This window comes from Clupea harengus, chromosome 19 (assembly GCF_900700415.2).
Source record: "Clupea harengus chromosome 19, Ch_v2.0.2, whole genome shotgun sequence".
Classification (NCBI taxonomy): Eukaryota; Metazoa; Chordata; class Actinopteri; order Clupeiformes; family Clupeidae; genus Clupea; species Clupea harengus.
The window spans coordinates 26,963,180-26,985,839 of record NC_045170.1 but is presented as its reverse complement, the minus strand read 5'-3'; the positions used below and the strand labels follow the sequence as shown (position 1 = coordinate 26,985,839).

The window sequence follows — 22,660 nt, the reverse complement described above, 5'->3', positions numbered from 1 at the left end:
TGAAGAGCATTTCCCCAAATTTGAAATATATGGATTCAATTTGCAATATTTTATGAAGTGACTAATGTTCTCTTTCCCATCCCCGCAGTCCACTGTTCGTCACTTGGAAAATTGGCAGAGACAAAAGGTTGAGGGGTTGTATAGGTACATTTTCTGCCATGAACCTGCACTCAGGACTCAGGGAGTACACCCTTACTAGGTAAGTATCCTCCTCAAATCATTTATACTGACAGCCTCTGGCATACAAAAAGTTTGACATGTGCTTCCTTTAGATGTGTTCACAGCAGACCTGTCAGAGGCACTTTTGTATGAGCAACTATGCAAACTTCCTCTGCAGTGAATGTGTCTATCTTGCACATTGAGCATTTTATTCTTAAATTAATTCTGGCCATTTGCTATGGTTTCAAAGCAACCTTGTCCAGCCATGATTAAAACCTGTACTAGCTGCACAGGTCCGTAGTATTTCGATTACAAACTTGTCTACTTAGCAAAAGGACATTATTACTAGCTTTTTTGTCGGTGAAATAAACTGTTGGTGGAATCAATCACTATTGTGTAATGTGAGAATTTAAATGATTTGCATGCCCTGAAGATGGTGTCCCATGAATGTGCAATACACAAAATAGCTCAGGTGCTGTGGGCTATTGGACTTAACTGCTTGAATGTAATATTAACTTTTGAAAACAATGCATAAAGAAGGTTTAGGGAATGGTATATACTGAACATGTTTACCACAGGCTATTCTTGAGCTCTGATTAATAACTCTTAAAACAACAATGAAGTGGAAATGTTCTTTTTCAATACTTTTGCCTTAAAGATCCTTGATTTTAACCCATTACACTTTGAATTCAACAAAATTCTCCTCTCATATCTCTAGCTGGCCATACAGTGCGTTCTCTCAAAATACTCTGCTGGTGTTCGTGCATGGTCCTGGCTCTTTAAATGGAAAATAAAACAGTGGGTCAGACTGAGCCGTACAGTATTCCAGCCAGTTAACAATGTTACTGGAGGAGTACAGAAGGAAGGGCGTTTGATTGGCAACAACCAGGATCGAGTGCTGTACCTTTTAAAATGAAATATTTCATGGCAGATCTAGGTTGACACAAGAGGGAGGTGTGTATTGGATTTTGTGTAGTTAATAGCTACAATGGGTACATTCAATGTTTTTGACATTATTATACTGTAACTAAAACAATGATTATTGTAATGATATTATAATGAATTTCAAAATAGAAGTGGTTGACAAATAATTTTGTTGGTTGGATTTGTTAGAGGATCCATATGCAATGGTTTCCGAAAACAAAGATGTTTTAACGCAATGGCAAACCCATGTCAAAATGGATGGTAGGAGTGCATAATATTACAACTGAAGTACCACTTTCTTACAAAAATCTCAGCTCTTCAGTAGAACAAGTAGATTGTAGCATGCGGGACGTAGCTACTACAAATTAAAAGGCAATGCGTCTAAACGATGGGGTTGGTCTTAGGACAGAGATCAAAGCATAAAATGAATGATGCAAATAGAGCAAAATACAGAGATATCCTTCATGAAAACTTGGTCCTGAGCACTTAAGACCTCAGACTGGGCCGAAAGGTTCACCTTCCAACAGGACAATGACCCTAAGCACACAGCCAAGACAATGCACCCCTGCTTGGGGACAACTCTGAATGTCTGAGTGGCCCAGCCAGACCCTTACTTAAACCCTGAAGATGGCTGTCCACTGACTGTCCCCATCCAACTTGACAGCGCTTGAGAGGATCTGCAGAAAATAATGGCAGACAATCCCCACATTCAGGTGTGCAAAGCTTGTCTCGTTATTCCCCAGAAGACTCAAGGCTCTAATCAATGGCACTTTAGCGAAGTACTGAGCAAAGGGTATGAGTCTATGATATTCCATTTTTTTCCTTTTCAATACATTTGCATAATTAATTTATACTCATATTTATTGCGTGTAGATTGCTAAGGGAGAATCTATGCTTTTAGCATAGGGTTGCCACAATAACAAAATGTTAAATAAAAATGGGCACTTTATTTTGAAGATCTGTTGGGGAAAACTGCAGCCCCATCCCACAGTAGAAATTAGCCTTGATGTTCAGTTAAGGTATCATGTTTTATATTCTGGGTGCCAAGCACCTACTAACTACTACTAGTTCCCTCATACCTCACCAGATACAACACTCCTTTCTGGTCCTTGATGCAATCCACTACAGCGAGCGTGCCTATGCACAACACAGTGAACTGTGAGAAGGCCAGGGTAAAGGTCTTGAAGATGATCAGGTTATTAACTAAACATGGTTAACTGCTTATTTTCATCAGTAGATTTATTCAATAAACAGAATCCCTGACGAGTACCAATCATTGCTGAGGCAACATAACTGGCAAAGGAAGTGAATGTATCCATTAGCAGCACTGCTGTGGCCTCCATAATTGCCTCTGTGATGGTAGAGAAGTCCCCTCCTCATGCTCAGAACCTTAACATACTTTACTTCTGCTTAAAAACTGGAGAAAAACTATAGTGACAATTGGGCATACCCCTAAACTAGGACTGCAATGTTATGCTGAAGTCCTACAGTGCACACAGCAAGTCCATCACAATTCAGTTAGAGCAAACATAGGCTAGAGATCTTACCTTGTATCTTTCACCTTTGGTTGTCAGACCTGTTTTAAAATACCACACCACATCCCTTCAAACTGACTGTTATATTGTTTATCAGGATTGCCGATGATTTTGAGCCTGTAAAGAAAAAAGAAAAGGTTTTGCTCAATTGGATTCCATGACAATCTAGTGTTATTTCTATTGAGATTGATATAGCCAACCACACAAAGACCTACATTCTGGTGAATTTATTTTGGACTAGAATGTACGAGATGCGATCAAAAGGTTCAGAGACGGCATCTATAAAAAGCAAAAACAGTACTTGATTTAAATTTGGCCCACATCATCTTCGAGGTGGTCACCCTGTACAGCAATACATTGCTCCGAGTGCTCCTGCCATGCTTAGAACACTCCTTGGATATCCAGCACCTTCTGCAATGCACTTTGGATCTTCTCCAGTACATATTTATGTAGCTAGGTTAGCAATTTCTTTAGTTGTTTAATAGGCTTAATTTATTATGTCCTCTCTCTATCTGCTTTCACTATTGTTAACACTATGAACATGTTAAGAATGACTCCCTTGCTACATACATACATATATATAAAATACAGTTTATACTTTAATTTATTCTTTGTTGAGGCTTAGCTTGCCGATGGCTTGCAACTAGCTTTTCCAAGTCAATGGCTGAACTACCATCCTGAGTTGACATTACAGAGATATATCCAATCAGCTGTTTCATTAGCTTCTATTCGCATCTGTCACACACCATTCACGCAAATGTTCATGAAGGCACTGAATTTTAATTGGCAGGTCATTCCAGTTGCTAGCTTATCTTTCCGTTGGAGATGAAGCTACCTCTCCGTCCCCCATAGAACTCTTACCGTTTATTTACATTTACTCTGGTCGGACGGCCAAATGCCTTTTAATGTTAATTTGGCTTTGCAGAAGTGCTTAGACGCTGGGAAACCCAGACCAAAGTACTCCAGACCATCTTTTCCTCGTGCCTCACAAAGTTTCTTTTCAGATCCTGTGTTGCACACCTCTTCAGTTTCTTCGCGATTTCTTGCATGAAATATCCTCAACTTCTTAGAATAATAATGTATTTCTGAAGAAAGCCCTTTTTTTGACCATGATCAAATCCACATTTGGTACTTCAGGTACTCAAGTAAGGCAAATAAAGATGGTTTTATTGCTTCCTTAAACAGCATAAGAGTGTTCAGATGAACAAACATGATTGGGTTTTTTAATGAAGTAGTCTTTTAAACACGATGATAATTTATGATCTATGGCACTGTATGCCATTGCAATACAGGAGTGAGGATGGCAGAAAATAGGCCTATTACGCCTCTGTAAATATTTTATTCAGAAACAGCAGTTTCCAGAGGTAATAGTCCTTTACAACATTATCAATGTATACTCAATATTCCAGTCAATGTTACTGTACTTGAAAGGACAAGAGAACCCGTCTAATGAGGTGGCGTACGCAGAAACGAGGGGTCCAAATACTGAGCCCTGAGGTACAGTGCATTCAGAAAGTTATTAGACCCCCTTTGATTTTGTTAAAATTGATTATGAATTTGTTCCCTCATCAGCCTACTCTTAATACCCCATAATGCATAAACAGGATTTTAGGCATTTGTGCAAATTTATGGATAAACTGAACTATCACACTGACATAAGAATTCAGACCATTTACTCTGTATTTAGTTGAAGCATCTTTGGCAGCAATTGTGAAAGTGAAGGGGTCTGAATACCTTCTGAATGCACTTTACTTAACTGGAGAGGTGATGAGATCTAGACACGTGTCCCTGCCAGAGACGATTCAAGCACACTTGAATGTGCCGTTGAATGTTGAAACTTCCTGAGGACCACTGCCCACTGTGGTTGAACTTAAATCAAGCAGATTCAGTACAGCATTACATCTGTATAACACATTTTTATTTTCCATTGCAAGCAAATTGTTTTACTCTCCCTTATTTACAAAAAGACAGTGAGGTACACCTAAACTTAAAACACCTTCAAACATTGGCACAGTTATTTTAGCCCTTTCATGCCCAACACATTGTTACTGTGTTCATTTCAGCTGTCCCACCTGCAACAGCCAGTTGAATTTGACATAGTATTGAACATGGATCAAGTCATTGATTCTCAGTTTGGGACTAAAATGTTGACCATGTACCGTATGAACAGATCAGATGGCACTTTAGTCATTGTTCGTATTGAAACACTAGCCAGTTGAGGAGTCTTTGACTGAAGCTCCTGTCATCCATGCCCGAACAATGAACCCTCTTCCAAAGTCACTTGGATCTTTTCTTGGTCCAAAATAATGACCTGGGTAGAGATCAGGTATTTAGCAAACGCTTTTGTCTAAAGTGACTTGCAGTGGTCAGGGATTGCTTAGAGCAGGGGTTCTCAAACTATATGGGGCCAGGGACCCTTCATAGGGCAGAACATTCTCATAGAACAACTTCATAATCGCATCCCAAATTAGACCATATAGGCTTATAGGTATTTGTAATGTTATATGCTTTTGGACTCTTTTACTCTAAGATCATATAGTACTTTATCTAAAACTCGTGCGATATGTCATTTTACTTCGAGGATGGCTGCGTAGCATCCTTGGATGGAGAGGTTGACACCGAATATGTCGACCAGATAGGCCAATTTGGCAACGTACTCAGGGTCGGAAAAAAACTTTGCGATGACGGACTTTTCCGTTCTCAGAAATGTTGACACCTTGCTGCTTAGCTCGAACATCCGCTGAAGCACCTTTCCACGGGAGAGCCACCTCACTTCAGAGTGATAAAGTGTGTCGTGGCCCGCATCCATTTCCCGACAAAGTTGCCCAAACAGACGTGACTGCATTTCCCTCGACTTCACAAAATGAACTGCAGCCACAGCTGTATTCAACACAGAGTGCAGGTCTGGTTCCATACCTTTGGAGGCGAGCGCTTGCCAGTGTAGCATACAGTGCACAGACTTGACGTTAGGGTTGACAGCCTTAATCCGAGCGATAACTCCACTCTCGACCCGTCATCGCTGCCGCTCCTTCAGAATTTTCCCTTCCCATGGGTAGCGGACAAGAGCGATCAGTTGAGCTGCACTAGCTATGTCTGTAGATTCGCCCAGCTAAATGGAAAAGTGATCACTGGATCGAATACTATCCAGAAGCTGTGACGGGATATCAGCTGAGAGGTCATCAATCCTCCGTCTCACGGTGTCGTTGGAGAGAGGTACGCTTTTCAACTTATTAGCCGCCTTTGTTCCGAGGATAGCCTCACATATCCACTACTGCTGGAAAAATCAGTTCTGGTGCTATGGTATGTGCCTTTTTGAACTTAGGGATCCGCTGGGCTACCAAATAGGAAGCCCTCTGTGCCCTCTCTGATGTAGTTGCCAGGTTGGTTAGCCTTGTTCGCTGATGGAAATATTCCTCGCCTTTTCTGATGAAGAAATCCTTGGGATTGTTGCTGTATTCAGGGTGCTTTGTTAGCAGATGCCGCTTTAGCTTGGCCAGTTTCATAGCCTCGTTTGCTAGCACCTGGAGACAGATCACACACATTGGCTTCGCCCCGCTGCTTTCAATGAAGTGAAATTCTATATATTTTGTGACATATTTTCTAATTTTGCTTGGTTTGGGAGTGTCGCTACTTGACAGTTTCCAATATCTATACATTTTTATCACTGATAGCCTAGGCTACTCACTGCCTTTCATTCACGTAACCAAAAGTTAGCTTCTGAGTAGATGGGTCCCCCCTTATGTGCCGTGGTTCTGCTTAAGGTTCCTTCCTGACTAACAGGGAGTTTTTCCTTGCCCCTGTTGCCATTGTGCTTGCACTAAGGGGGTCCAGGCTCTGGGCTCTGTAAAACGCCTTGAGACAATAGTATTGTTATGGCGCTATATAAATAAAATGTAATTGAATTGAAATTGAATAGTGTTTTGACAGATTGACGTAATGTAATAACAGTTTCTATTGGCCCAAAAATAAAGCAGGTGACAACGCGTTTGTTTTATTGGAACTGTCCATGACTTTTATTAATTACATTTGCAGTTGATGCCTGAGGAAAGAGTTTTGATAAATTGACGTAATGTTACAACACAGTCTATATGTCCACCGTTAGCGTGCGGGCGTAATGAGCACAATGAGTTTGCGCAAACAATACTGGTCTGTAACTTTTTTTCTCTACATAGGCTACCGGTACATAAGTTAAATATTTTGTTGCAAACTATTTCAAGGAACCCCAGGCAATGTGTCCCCTGGGGGTCCGTGGACCCCACTTTGAGATCCACTGGCTTAGAGCACAGCAACACTAACCACTCTACCACCAACAACACATCATTGTTCCATGTAAGGATGAATAAGACTGGTATGCTGTAGACTTGATTGTTATGTTGAGGTGATTATTATTATTATTATTATTATTATTATTATTATTATTATTATTATTAATAACCCAAAAACATTAGGGGCTATGTCCGATTTAAACGATGATTCCTGCTATGTAAAGTTTTACAATGCAGTTAGGAGATGTGAGTATATTTTCATTTAGATAGGAGCCTTATCTGGCTGCCATGAGGCTACCAACTGACGCGGCATATAAGGATTTTTTTTTTATATTCTCAGGAAAATGGGGCTTTTGTGTCATCATGGCTAGACTCAGTGGCTAGGCCATCAGTTGTATGTTCAGGCAGACCAAAAGTGACAACATTATCAGAGGAGCAGTATATCAAGTTGTGTTCACTGAGAGATAGAAAAGCAACTATATAGAAGGGAAACAAGGACAGGCTTATAGGGCTGAACGATTTGGGGAAATAATCTAATTGTGATGTTTCCCCCCAATATTACGATTACGATTTAATATATTAATATATATATATTTTTTTATCCAAATTTTTAATTTAACAAATCGTAATGAATGATTTCAATATGACCAACACAATATTAGATACATTTAGTGTAAAATATTATTTCCCACAATTCATTTTTTTATTTAACTGCTCATTACAGAATCAAGAACAACAAATCGGTGGCTTTGCCACTGTGCATTTAAGTAATTTAAACAAAGTCATTGTAAGAATAAACACAAGGCATGCACTTTTTAAACACTGCAAAATTTACCATCTTAAGAAAAGAAAAACAAATATTATAATATTTACATTTTTTTAGATCACGTTTTTAATCGCGAACGTTGCGGTTAGAAAAGCGCATTCTATCATATCGCGATTAAATCGCAAATGCAATTAATCTTTCAGCCCTACAGGCTTAGGTATTTCACAGTGGCCTTTTTACTGATGAATCCAAGTTTAAGTTTTAAAGAGAGATTTAAAACAGGAAAGTGATTCCACGGGTTATCAAAACAATCGTGAGACATGGTGGTGGGAATGTCCAAGTTTACACCCTGGCAAAGGGGAAATACCACTCCAATCTTATAAAAATGCAATACTCTCTACCTTGCGTCCCTTTGGAAAAGGGATTCATTACAACAGCAGGATACAAAAACACCTAGTCTAAGTCTACTTTGAGAAACCTGAATGCATGCTAAACATTCAACTTTTTACCCTATTTTCGCTAGTGGTCTGGGACTTTGGACCCCACTGTGTGTGTGTATGTGTGTGTGTGTGTGTGTGTGTGTGTGTGTGTGTGTGTACACTGTAGGTCAAATGTTTGGAATGACGCATATCTTTGTTTTTGAAAGGAAATTACATATTCTTTTAAATGGATCAGAAATATAGTGAAGACATTTCTAAGAAAACAGTATATCCTGTGCGAGAACACGAGATGTATGATCAAGCAACTGCTGTGACCACCAAAGGTTGGCCAGCATAATCTCCAAAATGGTAATTTTATCATGGTAACAAAGGAAAGGTCCCCACATTGGTATTGCTCAGACACCTGGGATCAGAAAGCAAACTGAGGTGTGAGTGACTGCAACCAGTCATAATATGGGAATGGGGTAGGCCATTGAGAACCATCTCAGGCAATGGTCTCAGAGAAACCTGATAATCATACAGAACAACTAAAGGTTGCCAGGTTTGCATTAGAACCCTAGCTCATTTACATTAGAAGCCTAGGAGTTGTCTTAAACAGTATATATGACTAGAGTTGGAGATGCTTGTTAAGATTTGCACAGCTGAATCCTGAGTGATCCATGTGCTTCGTTACTACACTTTACTGGAATAAAGACAGATTGCTGAATCAACCACAAAAAAAACTTCCTTAAACTTACACATTTTTGATGTTGTAATTTTCTATTACAGCTGGAAATTGATGATTATTTTTGGAATATTATAGATTTTCTGCAACCATCCCTCCTGTGTTTCAGTGGCACATAACCTAGCTATCATTATCATGTTAAGGCTAATTTTGTAAATGTTTGTGCAACTGGAGATTTAGCTCAAGAAGCATTGGCCTTTAAAGCCCAGCTTGTCTGGATTTGATTACGGTCTAAAAATAGGTTTCCTACAAATACGTCTATAGAGAGTATCAGCACTGCAAACAGTTGTATGCAAAAGTGTGGGCACTCCTTTTTTTTGTGTGAAAATAAGTCAATAAAAGGTGCCTGACAAGCCTCAGTCCCCAAAGAGACCGTAAAGTGGAAGGGTAAAAGTACAGAACATTAATATTGAAATATATTTTAATTTTTAAATGTTTTAGTTTTAACATTAGGTTTTTTGAGGTGCCTTGTAGACAGGGCTCGAAATTGGCACCCGCCAAGCGCCAATGGCGTGTAGATTTTTGGGCTGGCGACTAAATTGTGTCCGATGCCCCGCCACTTGGCGAGTGACATTGCGGAGTACAGCTCCCGACTACCGCGCCCGTCATGGTTAAAAATAGCTTGCAACGCCAACACGAACGGTGGGAGAGGGGCAAGGGTTACATAAAGTTCTTAGAATTTTTATACAACTATAACAATTTGCGCACGAAAACAATGTTCTATTATTTTGCCATCGAATACAAAGTTATAATATTTTGCCCGCGAATACAACGTTTATAAAGTTCTAATATTTTGAGTGCGAATCAAAAGTTGAAACAGACTTAGTTGACCACACGCAAGTTAACGCAGATAAACGAAAGCTAAAATAATGTGGCGATTCATTGCCGGTGCATCACCTCCAGCAAAGGTGCCGCGAACATCTAGGGAGGAAGAAACAACAGCCACAACAGCAGCTACAGCTACCAAGGAAATGTTGCAGTAGGTGGCTCATTGCGATTAATGGGAAGCCAGAGCAGTGGCTGTCGCTACACGATGGTAGTCCTTTGGGGGATCGTAGTCCCTCACATTGCGCACGCGTCATTTTGCATGACCATTTATTTAAAAACAAAGAAGATGTCACAGTGGACAAAACAGATGAGGTGGAGGATCAAAAAGTCTCTCCCCAGTTTCGTTTCATATGTTGACGTAGAGCCTTATGCTGTTAGCCGTTTACAACATAATTAAATATAAAATTAAATATACCCACATTATGCGTTAAGACAAGCCCCATATGTTGACTTTTAAACCGTTTACAACATTATTAAATATTACGTTAAATAAACCTACATTATGCGTTAAGACAAGCCAGATATGTTGATGTTGATGTTGAGCCTTATGCCGTAAACCGTTTGTGTCTGAGCATGCGCAATGTGAGGGACTACGATCCCCCAAAGGACTACCATCGTGTAGCGACAGTGGCTGAAATATGTTGACGGTGATAAGCGTAGAAGAAGAGCAACGGCAGAACAAGCATAGCCCCGACCGGTGGGCTCTCGCACGCCCCCTTCATTGAGGCAGAGGTACTTTTTGTCTCCCCTCTGTTTTTTTAATGCGGTTTTATGTCAGATCAGCAAGACTATGGTGGCTATAATCTTCTTTTGAATATGTTTGCTATATTGTTAGTTGGACAATATTTATCTATCATATAGGTGTCATTTTAAAGCTTAATTTTGATTTTTTTTGTAGGCCTAATGCCACGCTTCTTATGAGGTTAAATTAATTAATCTGAAGTATATTTCTAATAGCCAACTCTTGAATGTGCTTTGATAAATTGTGGTCATGTAAAAGTTAATTAAATAATGTATCTCTATAGTTTGGATGAGAAGAACAGACTACATCAACGCCAGCCAGCCAGCCACCCACCCAGCATAACCAAACACATACCAAAAACCCCAAATCTATAAAACTGGGCTTCAGACAGCGTATGTTGTATCGTGAAGGAGGGCCTTTACGGATCCCGGGTACAGCATACAGCGCGTGTTGCGGCTGTCACCAGCCAATTGGGCAATATTGGTTGATTTTGTTTAATCCATTCTGAGAGTGATTTACAATGATACTAAAATCATAGGTAAAGGTTGTTTATGTCAAACAATGTCAGAGTAGGTCTGAAATACCAGGTTTAATTTTGGCCGGTAAAAAATATGATTGGCTGGTAATTTTTTTCATCTACCAGCCATGTTGGCTGGTAAGCCAAAAAGTTAATTTCGAGCCCTGCTTGTAGGGCTAAACGATTTGGGGAAATAATCTAATTGGTGGCTTTGCCACTGTGCATTTAAGTTATTTAAACAAAGTCATTGTAAGAATAAACACAAGGCATGCACTTTTTAAACACTGTGTGCAAAATTTACCATCTTAAGAAAAGAAAATATAAAAAGAAATAGTATAATTTTTTTTTTTTTAGATCACGTTTTTAATCGCGAACGTTGCGGTTAGAAAATCGCGTTCTATCATATCGCGATTAAATCGCAAATGCAATGAATTGTTCAGCCCTAGTGCCTTGACATTTTTATATTTTCCCCCCATCTTTAAACATGGATCCCAAAGTGCTACATATGCTATCATTTAGCACAAACTCTGCAACAATAATTTGAGTCATACTCCGTTACAGGTTGGTAGAATAGACAAGGTGCGAGTCCCCACTGTCAAAGGTAATGGCCCATCCGTCTGGAGTCATTGTGGCCCTCTCTGCCCCATACACAACAATTATGCAAAGTAAGTGTGAATTGTAGTAGCAATAAAGGCCTTTTGAGTTTATTGAAAAAATGCTGTTGTTAAAATCCAAACATGCAGTTGATCGAATTATAGATTAAAGTTGTAGCTCCATATTCCAAATAAATCCCATTGTCCTTTGGAATTTAAAGAAAAAAAGTTCTCCCCATGTCTAGGCTTCCACGTTAGCACCTCTCCTTCAATGGAATTTCTCATCTTCTATCATGTACTTCCGAATGGCAGGGTTTGCCTCAAAATGTGCCTCAATTATACTTGAGTAGTTTTGTTTACAATGGACATTCTGCTGCGTGGTCTGTCCCTCTTTCCTCAAAGGCACATGGAATGCCAGTTTTGCATGTGAATACTTTCCTACTGGTGCTATGACAGAGATGTTTAGGGACTTTTCAATTATTGTATTTGTCAGTTTATTAATCTGTTTATTAATCGGGAGGAAAAGCCTTTAAGATTTATTGCAACGCTGTTGCCACTTTGGTGTGATAATGTGGTCTGAAGATTGGATTTGAGGTTCCAGATAAAACATCCCAAAGTAATGTAGCAGATTGAAGGATTCACAAAAAGAAACTTGTGAACATTGTACCCACAAACTGATTTAGAACTATGTTGGGTTCTTTTTATATTGCATTACTACTTCGTGTCTAGTGATTTAGCTGACTCATACATTTCCAAACCATCCACACTAAAAACATCAAGAAAGTATTTTTTTTATAAATATTTGGTAATGAAAGATCGTCTGTTATCCTGAAAAGATCACATCAAATTTGTCTGTAGAAAGACAAAGTAAACAATTATTTCCTTTGTACCTTTTGGGCTGAGTAGACAAATTAATGTTCTGTTTTTACTTCTAAAATTATGAGTTCTACACTACTTCAGACAGATATGTAACAAAGACAAGCATTTCTATGATTTCAAAAGCACAAACCTTTTTATCAAGCCTCTCTCAAATGATCACCCAGTGTTCAGTCTGTGTTAGTGAGCCAAACTATGGCTGTCCTGTTCTTAGACTTTCATAAATCGTTCCTTATAGCCTCATGTAGCATGCTGACCATTGTGTTTTCCAATTGGCAGACAGGTTCAACGTTTTAAAATTAGAATTTTCCATTTTTAGCAGGGTTTGTAGCAGTTTTGTAATGGTAGAATTGTATGAGTGGTAAAAAAAAAGCCTTAAAATGACACCAGTTACATGCTGTTCAGATCAGTGTAGCCAAAGAAGGGTTTTGAGGCGTAGCGTCAAATGGGACATTTTGATTGTATGGGATTGATGGGTCATGGGTGTTTGACAACAAAATCTTAACTTTTAGAAGTTATTGCTGGAAAAATTAATCAGATTGCAGAATTAAAATGGGATCTCCAACATCGAGGTCAGGATCGAAAAGACAGGATTTTGGTACCAGTTTGAGATGGAATGTCTCAAGACTCAAACAACATCAAGATTTAGCTGATTTATTTTAGGTGTGGCGGTGCACTATTTCACTGTGCAGTGCTCTTGTACAAACAGAGTCTACCTAAAAGGGCCATCAATGGGAAACTTTACCAGCTACCTACGCCTAAAAGTCAATGTCATAAGTATGCAGAGCCAAATTGAAATAAGCTTATTATTTAGGAAATATGTACTGTGAACAGATGAAGTTAAAATGCTAAATGACATGTAAATGTAAAATTGTGTTGGTTTGGAGGAAAAAGAAACGGCATTTGATAAAAAGAACCTCTTGCCAAGTGTGGGTAAATCGTAAACATGATGTGCATGAAAGACACCCTCAGGTGGTATTCACAGTGAAATCCTTTTTTCATTCCAGGCTCTTGATTTCAATGGTTTCTCTATGGGAAATGTGACTAGGGGAAAACTAGACTATTGCAATGTGCCTCCATTTCTTTAGAGCAAGGCACAAGCAGGACAAGACGCAAGGTGCCTGGTGCTCAAAGTTAAAAACGGTTTAAATGTATCTCAGGACTTGAAGTGAACTGTAAGAAAGAGTTAGTGTAAATAAATACATCAAGAATAAAGTCACTTGGCTGTGATATCTGACAGTGGAGTGTTACTTATTTCTCACTTGGGGTGCCCAGATTTTTGCACATGCTAAAAGTGTGTTTAAATTGTCTATTTTAAAGTGACCTAAAAAAAAAACAGCACTTAAATGTGAAAGCTTTACTTTAATGGTTGTTTGTTTATTTACTTTTCGCATCAAAAATCTGCAAAAACTGTGATTTCCACAGGGGTGCCCAAACAGCTGTATTGCCTGAGACTCAAGGAATGAATGTGACGCATCATATTTCTTATAACCCTGCCATTGTAGCATCTCAAGGTTTTAATGGGAGGGCTAATGGTGTTGAACCATGCACCCCTCCCCCTCCTAACAAATGAACACCGCACACGGAAGGACAAGCCTTTGAATCAACTCTGTTATTGTATTTTTTGTGGTAATGTGGTGGGAAGATTAGATTTGAGATTAAAGAAAACTGATCTAATTTTTCTATGCTTTCGTGGCGATGCATCCGACTTCAGGGGAAACCCATCAATACATTATAAATATTCTGGTGCAAATGTTGCGCCCATGGCTGTGCCATGAATCGGGAGGAAATAGTCTTTACCAAAAATAAAATAAAGGATAAAACCCAATTGCTGCTCAACTCTACCAAGTTTGTAATTTTTTTTTTTGGTCTGTTGCTTTCAGTGCCCTTAAAGACAGCCGCTTTCCCCCCATGACGAGGGATGAGCTGCCACGTCTCTTCTGCTCAGTATCTCTGCTCACCAACTTTGAAGATGTTGGTGATTACCTTGACTGGGAGGTAAGACCATATCTTAAACAAAAAACAGAAAAGCTCATGCACAAATGTTTTTATTGAAACTTATTATTGCACACACCGACTGATACTTGGAATTGAAAAACTCACTCATTGTCATGTTTTATGTGGTTACAATTTGTCACATAAGATTCTTCTGTAGCACCAGATGACACTTGAAAGGATTTTTCCCCCTGAATTCTTATATTGCTCATTGATATGACATTGATCATTGATATGAGCCTACTCCATATTAACACATCATTACAGAACAAGATTATTTTTAGCTTTCTGATAGTGATGCATACTAAACCATGGGCACACTCTACTGTTGCATCACGGTTTTTGGGCCACGGTAATGGTTTCGGTATCTCTATATTTAAGAAAAAAAGAAAATCACAAAAAAAAACATTCTATTCTGAAAAATTGCAGCCTAACTGACTAGGCCTGGTCTCTGTCTCTACTGCAGTGAGATAGCGTTCCCTTGCTATCCAACTATCAGTGGAAAGAGTGGTAGGGTGTCTGAAACATCATATTTGCTTCTCTCTGTCTAGCTAGTGTCCGCCATTGTCAAGTTGGAGCTGAGAGAATTTCGTTTTTAGTCTCCCCTCTCTCAAGCACCTAGTTGCTGTGCTCTAACAGGCTCCAGAGATGTTCTGTGCATCTGAATGTAAATGTGTGTGTGGTCTGTAGTGCAGTCAGCAGTGCAGGCAGTTGAAAATAATGGGAAATTGACAGGCGTATTGTAATGCAGCAGTTCACATGTGTGTATTGAACTGTAGGGGGCGTACCGAACGGTTTTGACAATATACACGTCCCTACTTTCTGAACACTTGAATCATGACATAACGACATAACATACAAGCCAACATATGCAAAGAAGTACCTCTCCAACAGGTGAATGTAGCGCTGGCTAGCTAATTGAAACCGTATTGAACTCTGCTTCGGTCCCCAAATATTGCCGCAAGCAGTTCAGCAGTGTGCTGTTAAAGTGGAGACTTTATGTCAAAATGTCAAGGGCCTGGCTGTAAGAAAGCATGCTTAATGGCGATTGGCCAAAGATAGGTTGCGAAACAGCATCTCTTAGACACCAAGTTTGATTGTCTGTCACAGACAAATGGTTATAAAAACAACCATCCGTAAAAAGATCCGTCTGATAACTTTTTTGAAGCTTTGTCTAATCATAAATTGTGCCAAATTTGGTCAACATTGTACAAATTGTATGGCTTGTGAAAATGTTTTAAACCTTGCTAAAAAAATTACATCTAATATGCTGGCGCATCATTAAGGTTGATAACGTACAAACGCTTCCGTATGTCAAAAATCTGACCATCTGATAACTTTTGCTTAGTCTGAAGATCATTTGTGTCAAATTTGGTGAAGATGGGTAGTCTGGACCATTTTACAACTGTTCAATGAAATTCAATATGGCAATTAGGTTAACATGATAAATTGTCATGTCACAAGACATTTTTTTTTTTTTTTTTGAAGGCGATCACATCAACAGTTATTAGCTAGAGTCGATTGACTAAACACTTCTGTCTCAGTGCTGTCTCTCTCTCTCTCTCTCTTTTTTTAAATAAGGAAGGGCTCCAGAGTCCATGTACCCAGTTTGGTATCAACACATCAAAGCGTTGCTGAGAGGTTACTTAATTTCCTTTGTGACAGCTTTGCTGCAGATTACAATTAGCTACAATCCATCTGATACATTTTGTGAGGCCTTGTCTGAAGGTTATTTATACCAGATGTGGTGAAAATATTGTGCCATGAGATTTTTTTTTAAACCTGTCCTGCATCTAATATGGTGGAAAATCCAATATGGCCGAAATGTATGTCATGAGATGCGTTGAACTCTGTTTGATCCAGGGAATCCAGTGGTACCTCATGTTTGAAAATGGGGCATATAGTTCAAAAGTTACATGGGTAAATCACATCCAAATTTGACCTATTGGTCGCACTAGAATATTTGAGGTGGGGACATGAAACGTTGTGAAAAGACTCATGGGACTGCAGCCAATCAGTGTCACACTTTATCATATATATTAAATCATATAGGGGGGGGGGGAGGGTAAATATAGCGGCGATGTGGGGACCAAGCAGTTCAGGCGGCCAGAATTGCCATGGAAACCTGATGTCACTAGCTCAAGAGCATGGTCATAAGGGTCATAGGGTGCGTTAAAGTCAGCATACCCCAAAGAGGTGCATGGTACCTCAAATTTGAAAATCGGCATATGGTTAAAAAGTTAGGTGCTTAAATGGACCTCCAACTTCAACCCATTGGTGGCGCCAGAGTGCTTGAAGCACAGACATGTAACTTGGTGAAAATAATCGGTACGTCCCCAATCAGTGCGTGAAATTTCCAATCCTATTACTAGATGGTTCTAGAGGCTGCCATAGACACCCTAGCTGGAAGAAGATGATGCATAATAATAAGGACAGGTAGAAACACATTGGGGGCCTACGCAGCCTTCCTTCTTGGGACCCAATAAATGGCAGTCCTGTTTTGCAGAAAAATCAAATATACCATGGAATTTGTGAATCTGTCATTGTTGATGAATGCATCCTTTTAATATAATTTTTTATAGCACCAGCTATACAACTTGGGTCATTATACAGATTATCTTTGAGTAATTAATTAAATCCATAACAGAATCTAATCATGTATTGATTGGACAAAATTACATCTTTCTTTTGTTTCGACTTAAATTGCCCTCGGTACAGCTTGTTTGGATTACTTTAGTCAACAGCTACACTGAGTAAGGTTGTAAGCACTTGAAATTCACTGGCAGAGGGAATCCAGGATTATTCAGTGGAGTCATATTTGGGTTGATCCATTAGGATTAGGAGGATCACATTGTGTATTTTGAGTATCCTTATGGTAATGAAATAAAAAATGGGGTGTATATACACCATTGTTCAAATATTTGGAATCACCCAGAAAATATAATTTTCTCAAGGAAAATGTATGTTTTTATCCATCAAATGAGGAGCAAAACGAATCGAAAATAGTCGACGTTGACAAATTCAGAAATTTCTTGAAATGCCAATTTTGTGCTTGAAATTTTGCTTTCGTCAAATAATCCTTCATTTGCATCTATTGCAAACTTTGCAGTACTACTGCTTGACTGCTGCTTTCCTAAATATGTGATGTTCACATATTATGAAGTGTCATAACAAATCATAGGTGCTGAAAAAGAAGTCAGTAACTTCTATATGATGGCTGGATATAATAAAATCTGGTCATATGATATTCCCATATCCCACTGATCGAAATACTGACGGGACAAAAATTAGCGATGACCTAGGCATGCACAACAGGGTTGCGGTTACTTTAAATAGGTACGCTACCAGGTTGTAGGGTGACAGGTGAACGCATCAAAAGGGGGAGGTTTTCTTTTCTCATGGTGGTGTGTTATATGGAGATGAGGCAGTAAGCTAGAGTTCAAACTGATTATAACCCAGGCAGCCAAAAGCCTACATTTAGACACACACGTTTTTATGTTGTTTCATGTATGATTATTGCTTAAATCGCGAAGCTTTCTCTGGACTGTTCGAAATCCGGGGTTAAGGATTACCGACATACGGAGGATCCATTCAACTGGTGAGAAGTGCAGTGTTTTTGTTCACGTTGCAATGCATTGCTATTTTTGTTTTTGAGGAGGACCGTTTATTTGGATTACGTTTTACGCACAGGATTTTTCTTGATTCTAAAATCGGAACTCTTCACGTTGGGACTTTAAATCTTTTTTTCTAAGGACTTTATGTTGAGGAACTCTGATCATTTTTGATACGTAAATAACCACACTGAATACGAACAACACTGGCAGTATATGTACTGTATTATTTCTGTGTATGTGTTTCTGTTATGTTTATTTGGCCTATTGGCGTTTAATACAGATCTTCTGAGTTAAGATAACGGCGAAATGTAACGAGTTCTGCTTTGGATCAAAATAGAATTTGTTCTAAATATATGGAGCAGTGCTTTGTCTTGTAAGATGAAAGTGGCTCCATTCAAGTGCCGTCCACAGGGTGTGGCATTGCGATATCAAATTGTTATAGCCTTCTCTGTTAGACTTCTTTTACAATGTTCAAATGTCATACTTGACCATCATCAAAGTGCTCCAAAATATCACAGTTCCTCTTCTGTGCTTGACAGATGGTCAAGCATCTTTTCATTTGTAGTGATGACAGCCTGGAGTCTTCTTGGGTATGACGTGACAAGCTTTGCACACCTTGAATTGGGGATTTTCTGCCCTTCTCTGCAGATCCTCTCAAGATCTGTCAGGTTTGGTGCGGACCATAGGTGGACCCATTTTCAGGTCTCAAGACACTGACACATGTGTTGAGTTTTATAATGAGGGAAAATAATATGATTATGTATTATTAACAATATATAATTTTTTTTATATATGGATGTCTTAAACTAAAAAACAACAACTCAAAAACCATAAATAATTAATATATATATATATATATATATATATATAAAATTAATTTGATTTACAACACTATCATTTATAAAAATCTTATTAAATATCTTGAATATACCCTCTCCACATGAACAGAGCCTGTGGAGAAGAGAGTAACCACAAAGAACCATACAGACAGGAACATACAATTCAATTTTATTCATATAGTGCTAAAACAATACAATTGTCTCAAGGTGCTTTACAGAGCCAAGTGCCTGAACCCCCCTCAGAGCAAGCACTATGACGGCAGGGGCAAGAAAAAAAATCCCTGTTAATCAGGAAGAAACCTTAAGCCAAACCACGGCACATAAGGGGGGGCCCCATCTGCTTGACGCCGGCCGGTTAGAGATAGAAAGAAAGATGGGGGTAACACGTTGTAAATGTACACAACATACATGTGGTAAATGTACATAATACATACAAACATTATAGGGTATATACATGATGCATACAAAACTGCGTAGAGGGTAAACAGTGTGCTCATAGGGTTACTATTACAAGGGTAAGTGGAGTAGGAAAAGAAAAACATGTTGATGGTGGCAATTATGAACATTGCAGGGAAATGCTAGCCTAGAGGGTAGAATAAGTGTATGACGGTATGGTGGGGATTGGTACGTGTAGGCCGAGGGTTTCTACAAATAGATCAGGTGGAGCGACTACATCAGCATCCCACAGCGAAGATAGTCTAGACTAGGAGGGGAGGATAGAAACAAAGTGAGTGGGTAGAGTTCGGCTGCCAACATGCATAGATTTACTTATATTGTGATGGTCACACTACATAACATTTTGTTATTAGACATCAATTTGATGAACAGAAAGGAGTTACATTAAGGTAGGCAAATTAACAGTAGGTAATATAGTCACTTTATCAGTATCAATATAAGCATTAGCTATAATATATAGAAGGAGAGAGAGACGCTGCCTGGCCAGGTGTATGGGAATTGTATTTGTTTTGGTGAGTTATGTTTAGTTATGGTTGGCTGACATGGTGCATGCAGATTTTAGGATAGCAAGGGTGGAAATTAACAGACTGAGAGGAGAACACATCATTGACACTGACGGCTGCAAATACTTCAGGAGTCTGGCACGGCTAGTTTGCTATATCATAACCTGACACAATATTTCTTAGTCTTAGTAGCTAGTAGTCTCAGTCGGCTAATCTGGCTTGACATACAGTAACCTCAAATAAATAACAGATGAGTACTGATAAGTGAGTGAAGTTTATAGCTTGCAGTTCCCTGCTATCTGCTGAATTGAAAATGCTATACAGTCTAAATAACTATATAAGACTGCTTTTCAAGTAATAACCTGGTTAAACGGTAATAATGACGAATAAAATAAAGTTGATCCAGTAGTTTTCCCCTAAGATGACATCAAGTTGAACTGTTTCCTGGTGCTCCTCCTTCCAACATAGTGAGCAGAGTGATTGGTCAAATCTGTTTTGTCTTCAAGTATTAAAAACAAACCTCATGCCCATCGTGTGGTGTTAACAAGGACGGTTTCAGAGATATAAGATTGAACGTCATCGGTATTCAGGTACCAAAGACCGACTGCAAAGGGTAAAAGGGTAATTAATTCTTGCTGTTCCTGTCGTGCGCTGCGACATGTGCAAATAATGATGCCATTTCCGTCGGCACGTGGTGCACTTTGGTATCGTTTAGGCTGGTTGCACACCTCCCAAGTTTTGTAAACTTGTTGCGGCTGGCGCATTCAATATGAACAAACTGGAGATATGAGTTGCAGGTCCGTCTGTACTGGCATCGCCATGACTATAGGGATTCCCAGATGGCACAGAACTCGTGGAGGTAGATACTGCAACAATTGTACAAAAGTCTGTGTGGTTTACTAATCTTCCAGTATTGCCTGATGAAGACCATGCATTTATCCTAATAGAATGGATGCATAGCGCACTCTAGAGATGAGGACAAACCTAGCTAACTCTGCTAAACCCGCCTTTGACTGCCTTAAGCACAATTTGGCCTTAGTTGGTCCAAGGATAGTTGGCAGGCTATTAGCACATGGTTGCTAACCCAAGGATAGTTGGCAGGCTATTAGCCCATGGTTGCTAACCCAAGGATAGTTGGCAGGCTATTAGCACATGGTTGCTAACCCAAGGATAGTTGGCAGGCTATTAGCACATGGTTGCTAACCCCCAAGGACACATTCAAGCACCATTGGAAGAGCACTTATGTTCAAACACTCATTACATCATCCTGACTATTTTGAAGTGTTTACCGGTAGGCCTATATGTGCCAAAAAATAAATAAATAAATCTAAAAAATCTCTACAAAAATCATATTGCACCATGATCAACTTGAGAATTGTGTACCTTTATTCAAATATGTTTCTTTTGTCAGTCCATTGTGTGGATTGATGCTGACAAGGTTTGTCGTCAGTAGAGATTTGACATATTGTAAGGTGATTGACAATGGCCAAACAGAGGTAGGGGCTCATTTACTCTGTCATACCATGGTGTCAGACTGTTGGCATAGCTACCAGACAAATCACACATGGACTGAATGGTGTCGGACTTATTAAATGTATTGTAATGTATTGTCATAGGGTGTAATGATTCCTAATGGATCCAGATTGTGGGGGGAAAACACAATGGTTACAGCACTTGGAGACAAGTTCTCTAGATGTTGTTGTTGAACTAGTGCAAGAGGTAATGCAAACTAACCTGGGTTCTCTCCTTAAAAGCCACCCACAACTTGACATAAAGACTTCCCGCCATTGCATTCTTCACTTTGAATCTACTTTGTACTCCAACTTCAGAGGCATTGGGGTTGTTTTGAATGTTTCAAATTTACAAAACGTAAACATTTCCTTTCATATTTAAAAAAATTCCCTCATGAACTTTGGACATGTTTTGTGATCCGGCTTTGCAAGACTACAAATATAAAATGAGGAAACCCTCCTGAACTGTGCACGTGCATAAGAACTTCCGAATCTCAGCTTCTCTCAGCTCTTCAGCTGGCATTTTTATGAAATAGTACTCATGAAACACCACTCGCATCATCACTAGTGAAGAGGCTCTGGAATGCTGGCCCTCAAGGTGACTAAGAAAGTCATAGTCAAGAAAGTCATATGGTGACTGGTGTTTTATGGGTAAAGTCATATCCGAGACTGGGCCTATGAAGGGAACAGACTAATATGGGCAAAAGGAAACTGGATAGAAGATCATTGAAATAACACTATACGCTTGTAAAAATGACTGTTTCTGTAAAACTACAGGTAAGACACACAACTTATGTGGAGGATATCAATTTAGAAAATAAATTGTATCTTTTTAGCCAATGATGTCTATATACAATATATATTATTGTAGCTCTTGACTTAACTGTACAAAAATCGAATTAACAATGACCATCTTTGTCCCCTTGAATGTTTACAACCAGTACATGTCAATATAATTGTAGTGTTTTTTTTTTTTTTTTTTCCTCTCTCTCTCTCTCACTCTCTACCCCCTTACCTAGCTATAGTTGAAGCTGGTTGTGTAACTCTATCTGCACCCTCCTGCAATGACCCATTGTCCCTTACAGGTTGGTGTGCACGGCATTAGGATAGAGTTTTTCAATGAAAAAGGATCAAAACGCACAGCCACCTACCTTCCGGAGGTTGCAAAAGAACAAGGTAAGTGAAGCTTTTCTTTTCTTCTTTTATTGTGCATTTCTCTCCTACTTAACATATCTTTTCCTCTGTTCAGGATGGGACCACATTCAGACCATAGATTCCTTACTTCGCAAGGGAGGGTATAAAGCTCCCATCACAAATGACTTCAGGAAGAGCATTAAATTGACCAGGTAAAAAAATCTAAAACATTTAAGTAT

General features: G+C 39.1%; 1 protein-coding gene across 1 annotated transcript in view; it reads left to right on the top strand.

Annotated features, from left to right (window-relative positions):
- Positions 1–22,660, top strand: part of ammecr1 (AMMECR nuclear protein 1) — a 44,923-nt gene that overhangs the window by 16,569 nt on the left and 5,694 nt on the right. Inside the window, exons 2-5 of the mRNA XM_012818508.3 lie at positions 89–199; positions 14,253–14,367; positions 22,373–22,463; positions 22,537–22,633. Coding sequence (XP_012673962.1) covers positions 89–199; positions 14,253–14,367; positions 22,373–22,463; positions 22,537–22,633 — 414 coding nt within the window. The remainder of the gene's footprint in view (positions 1–88; positions 200–14,252; positions 14,368–22,372; positions 22,464–22,536; positions 22,634–22,660) is intronic.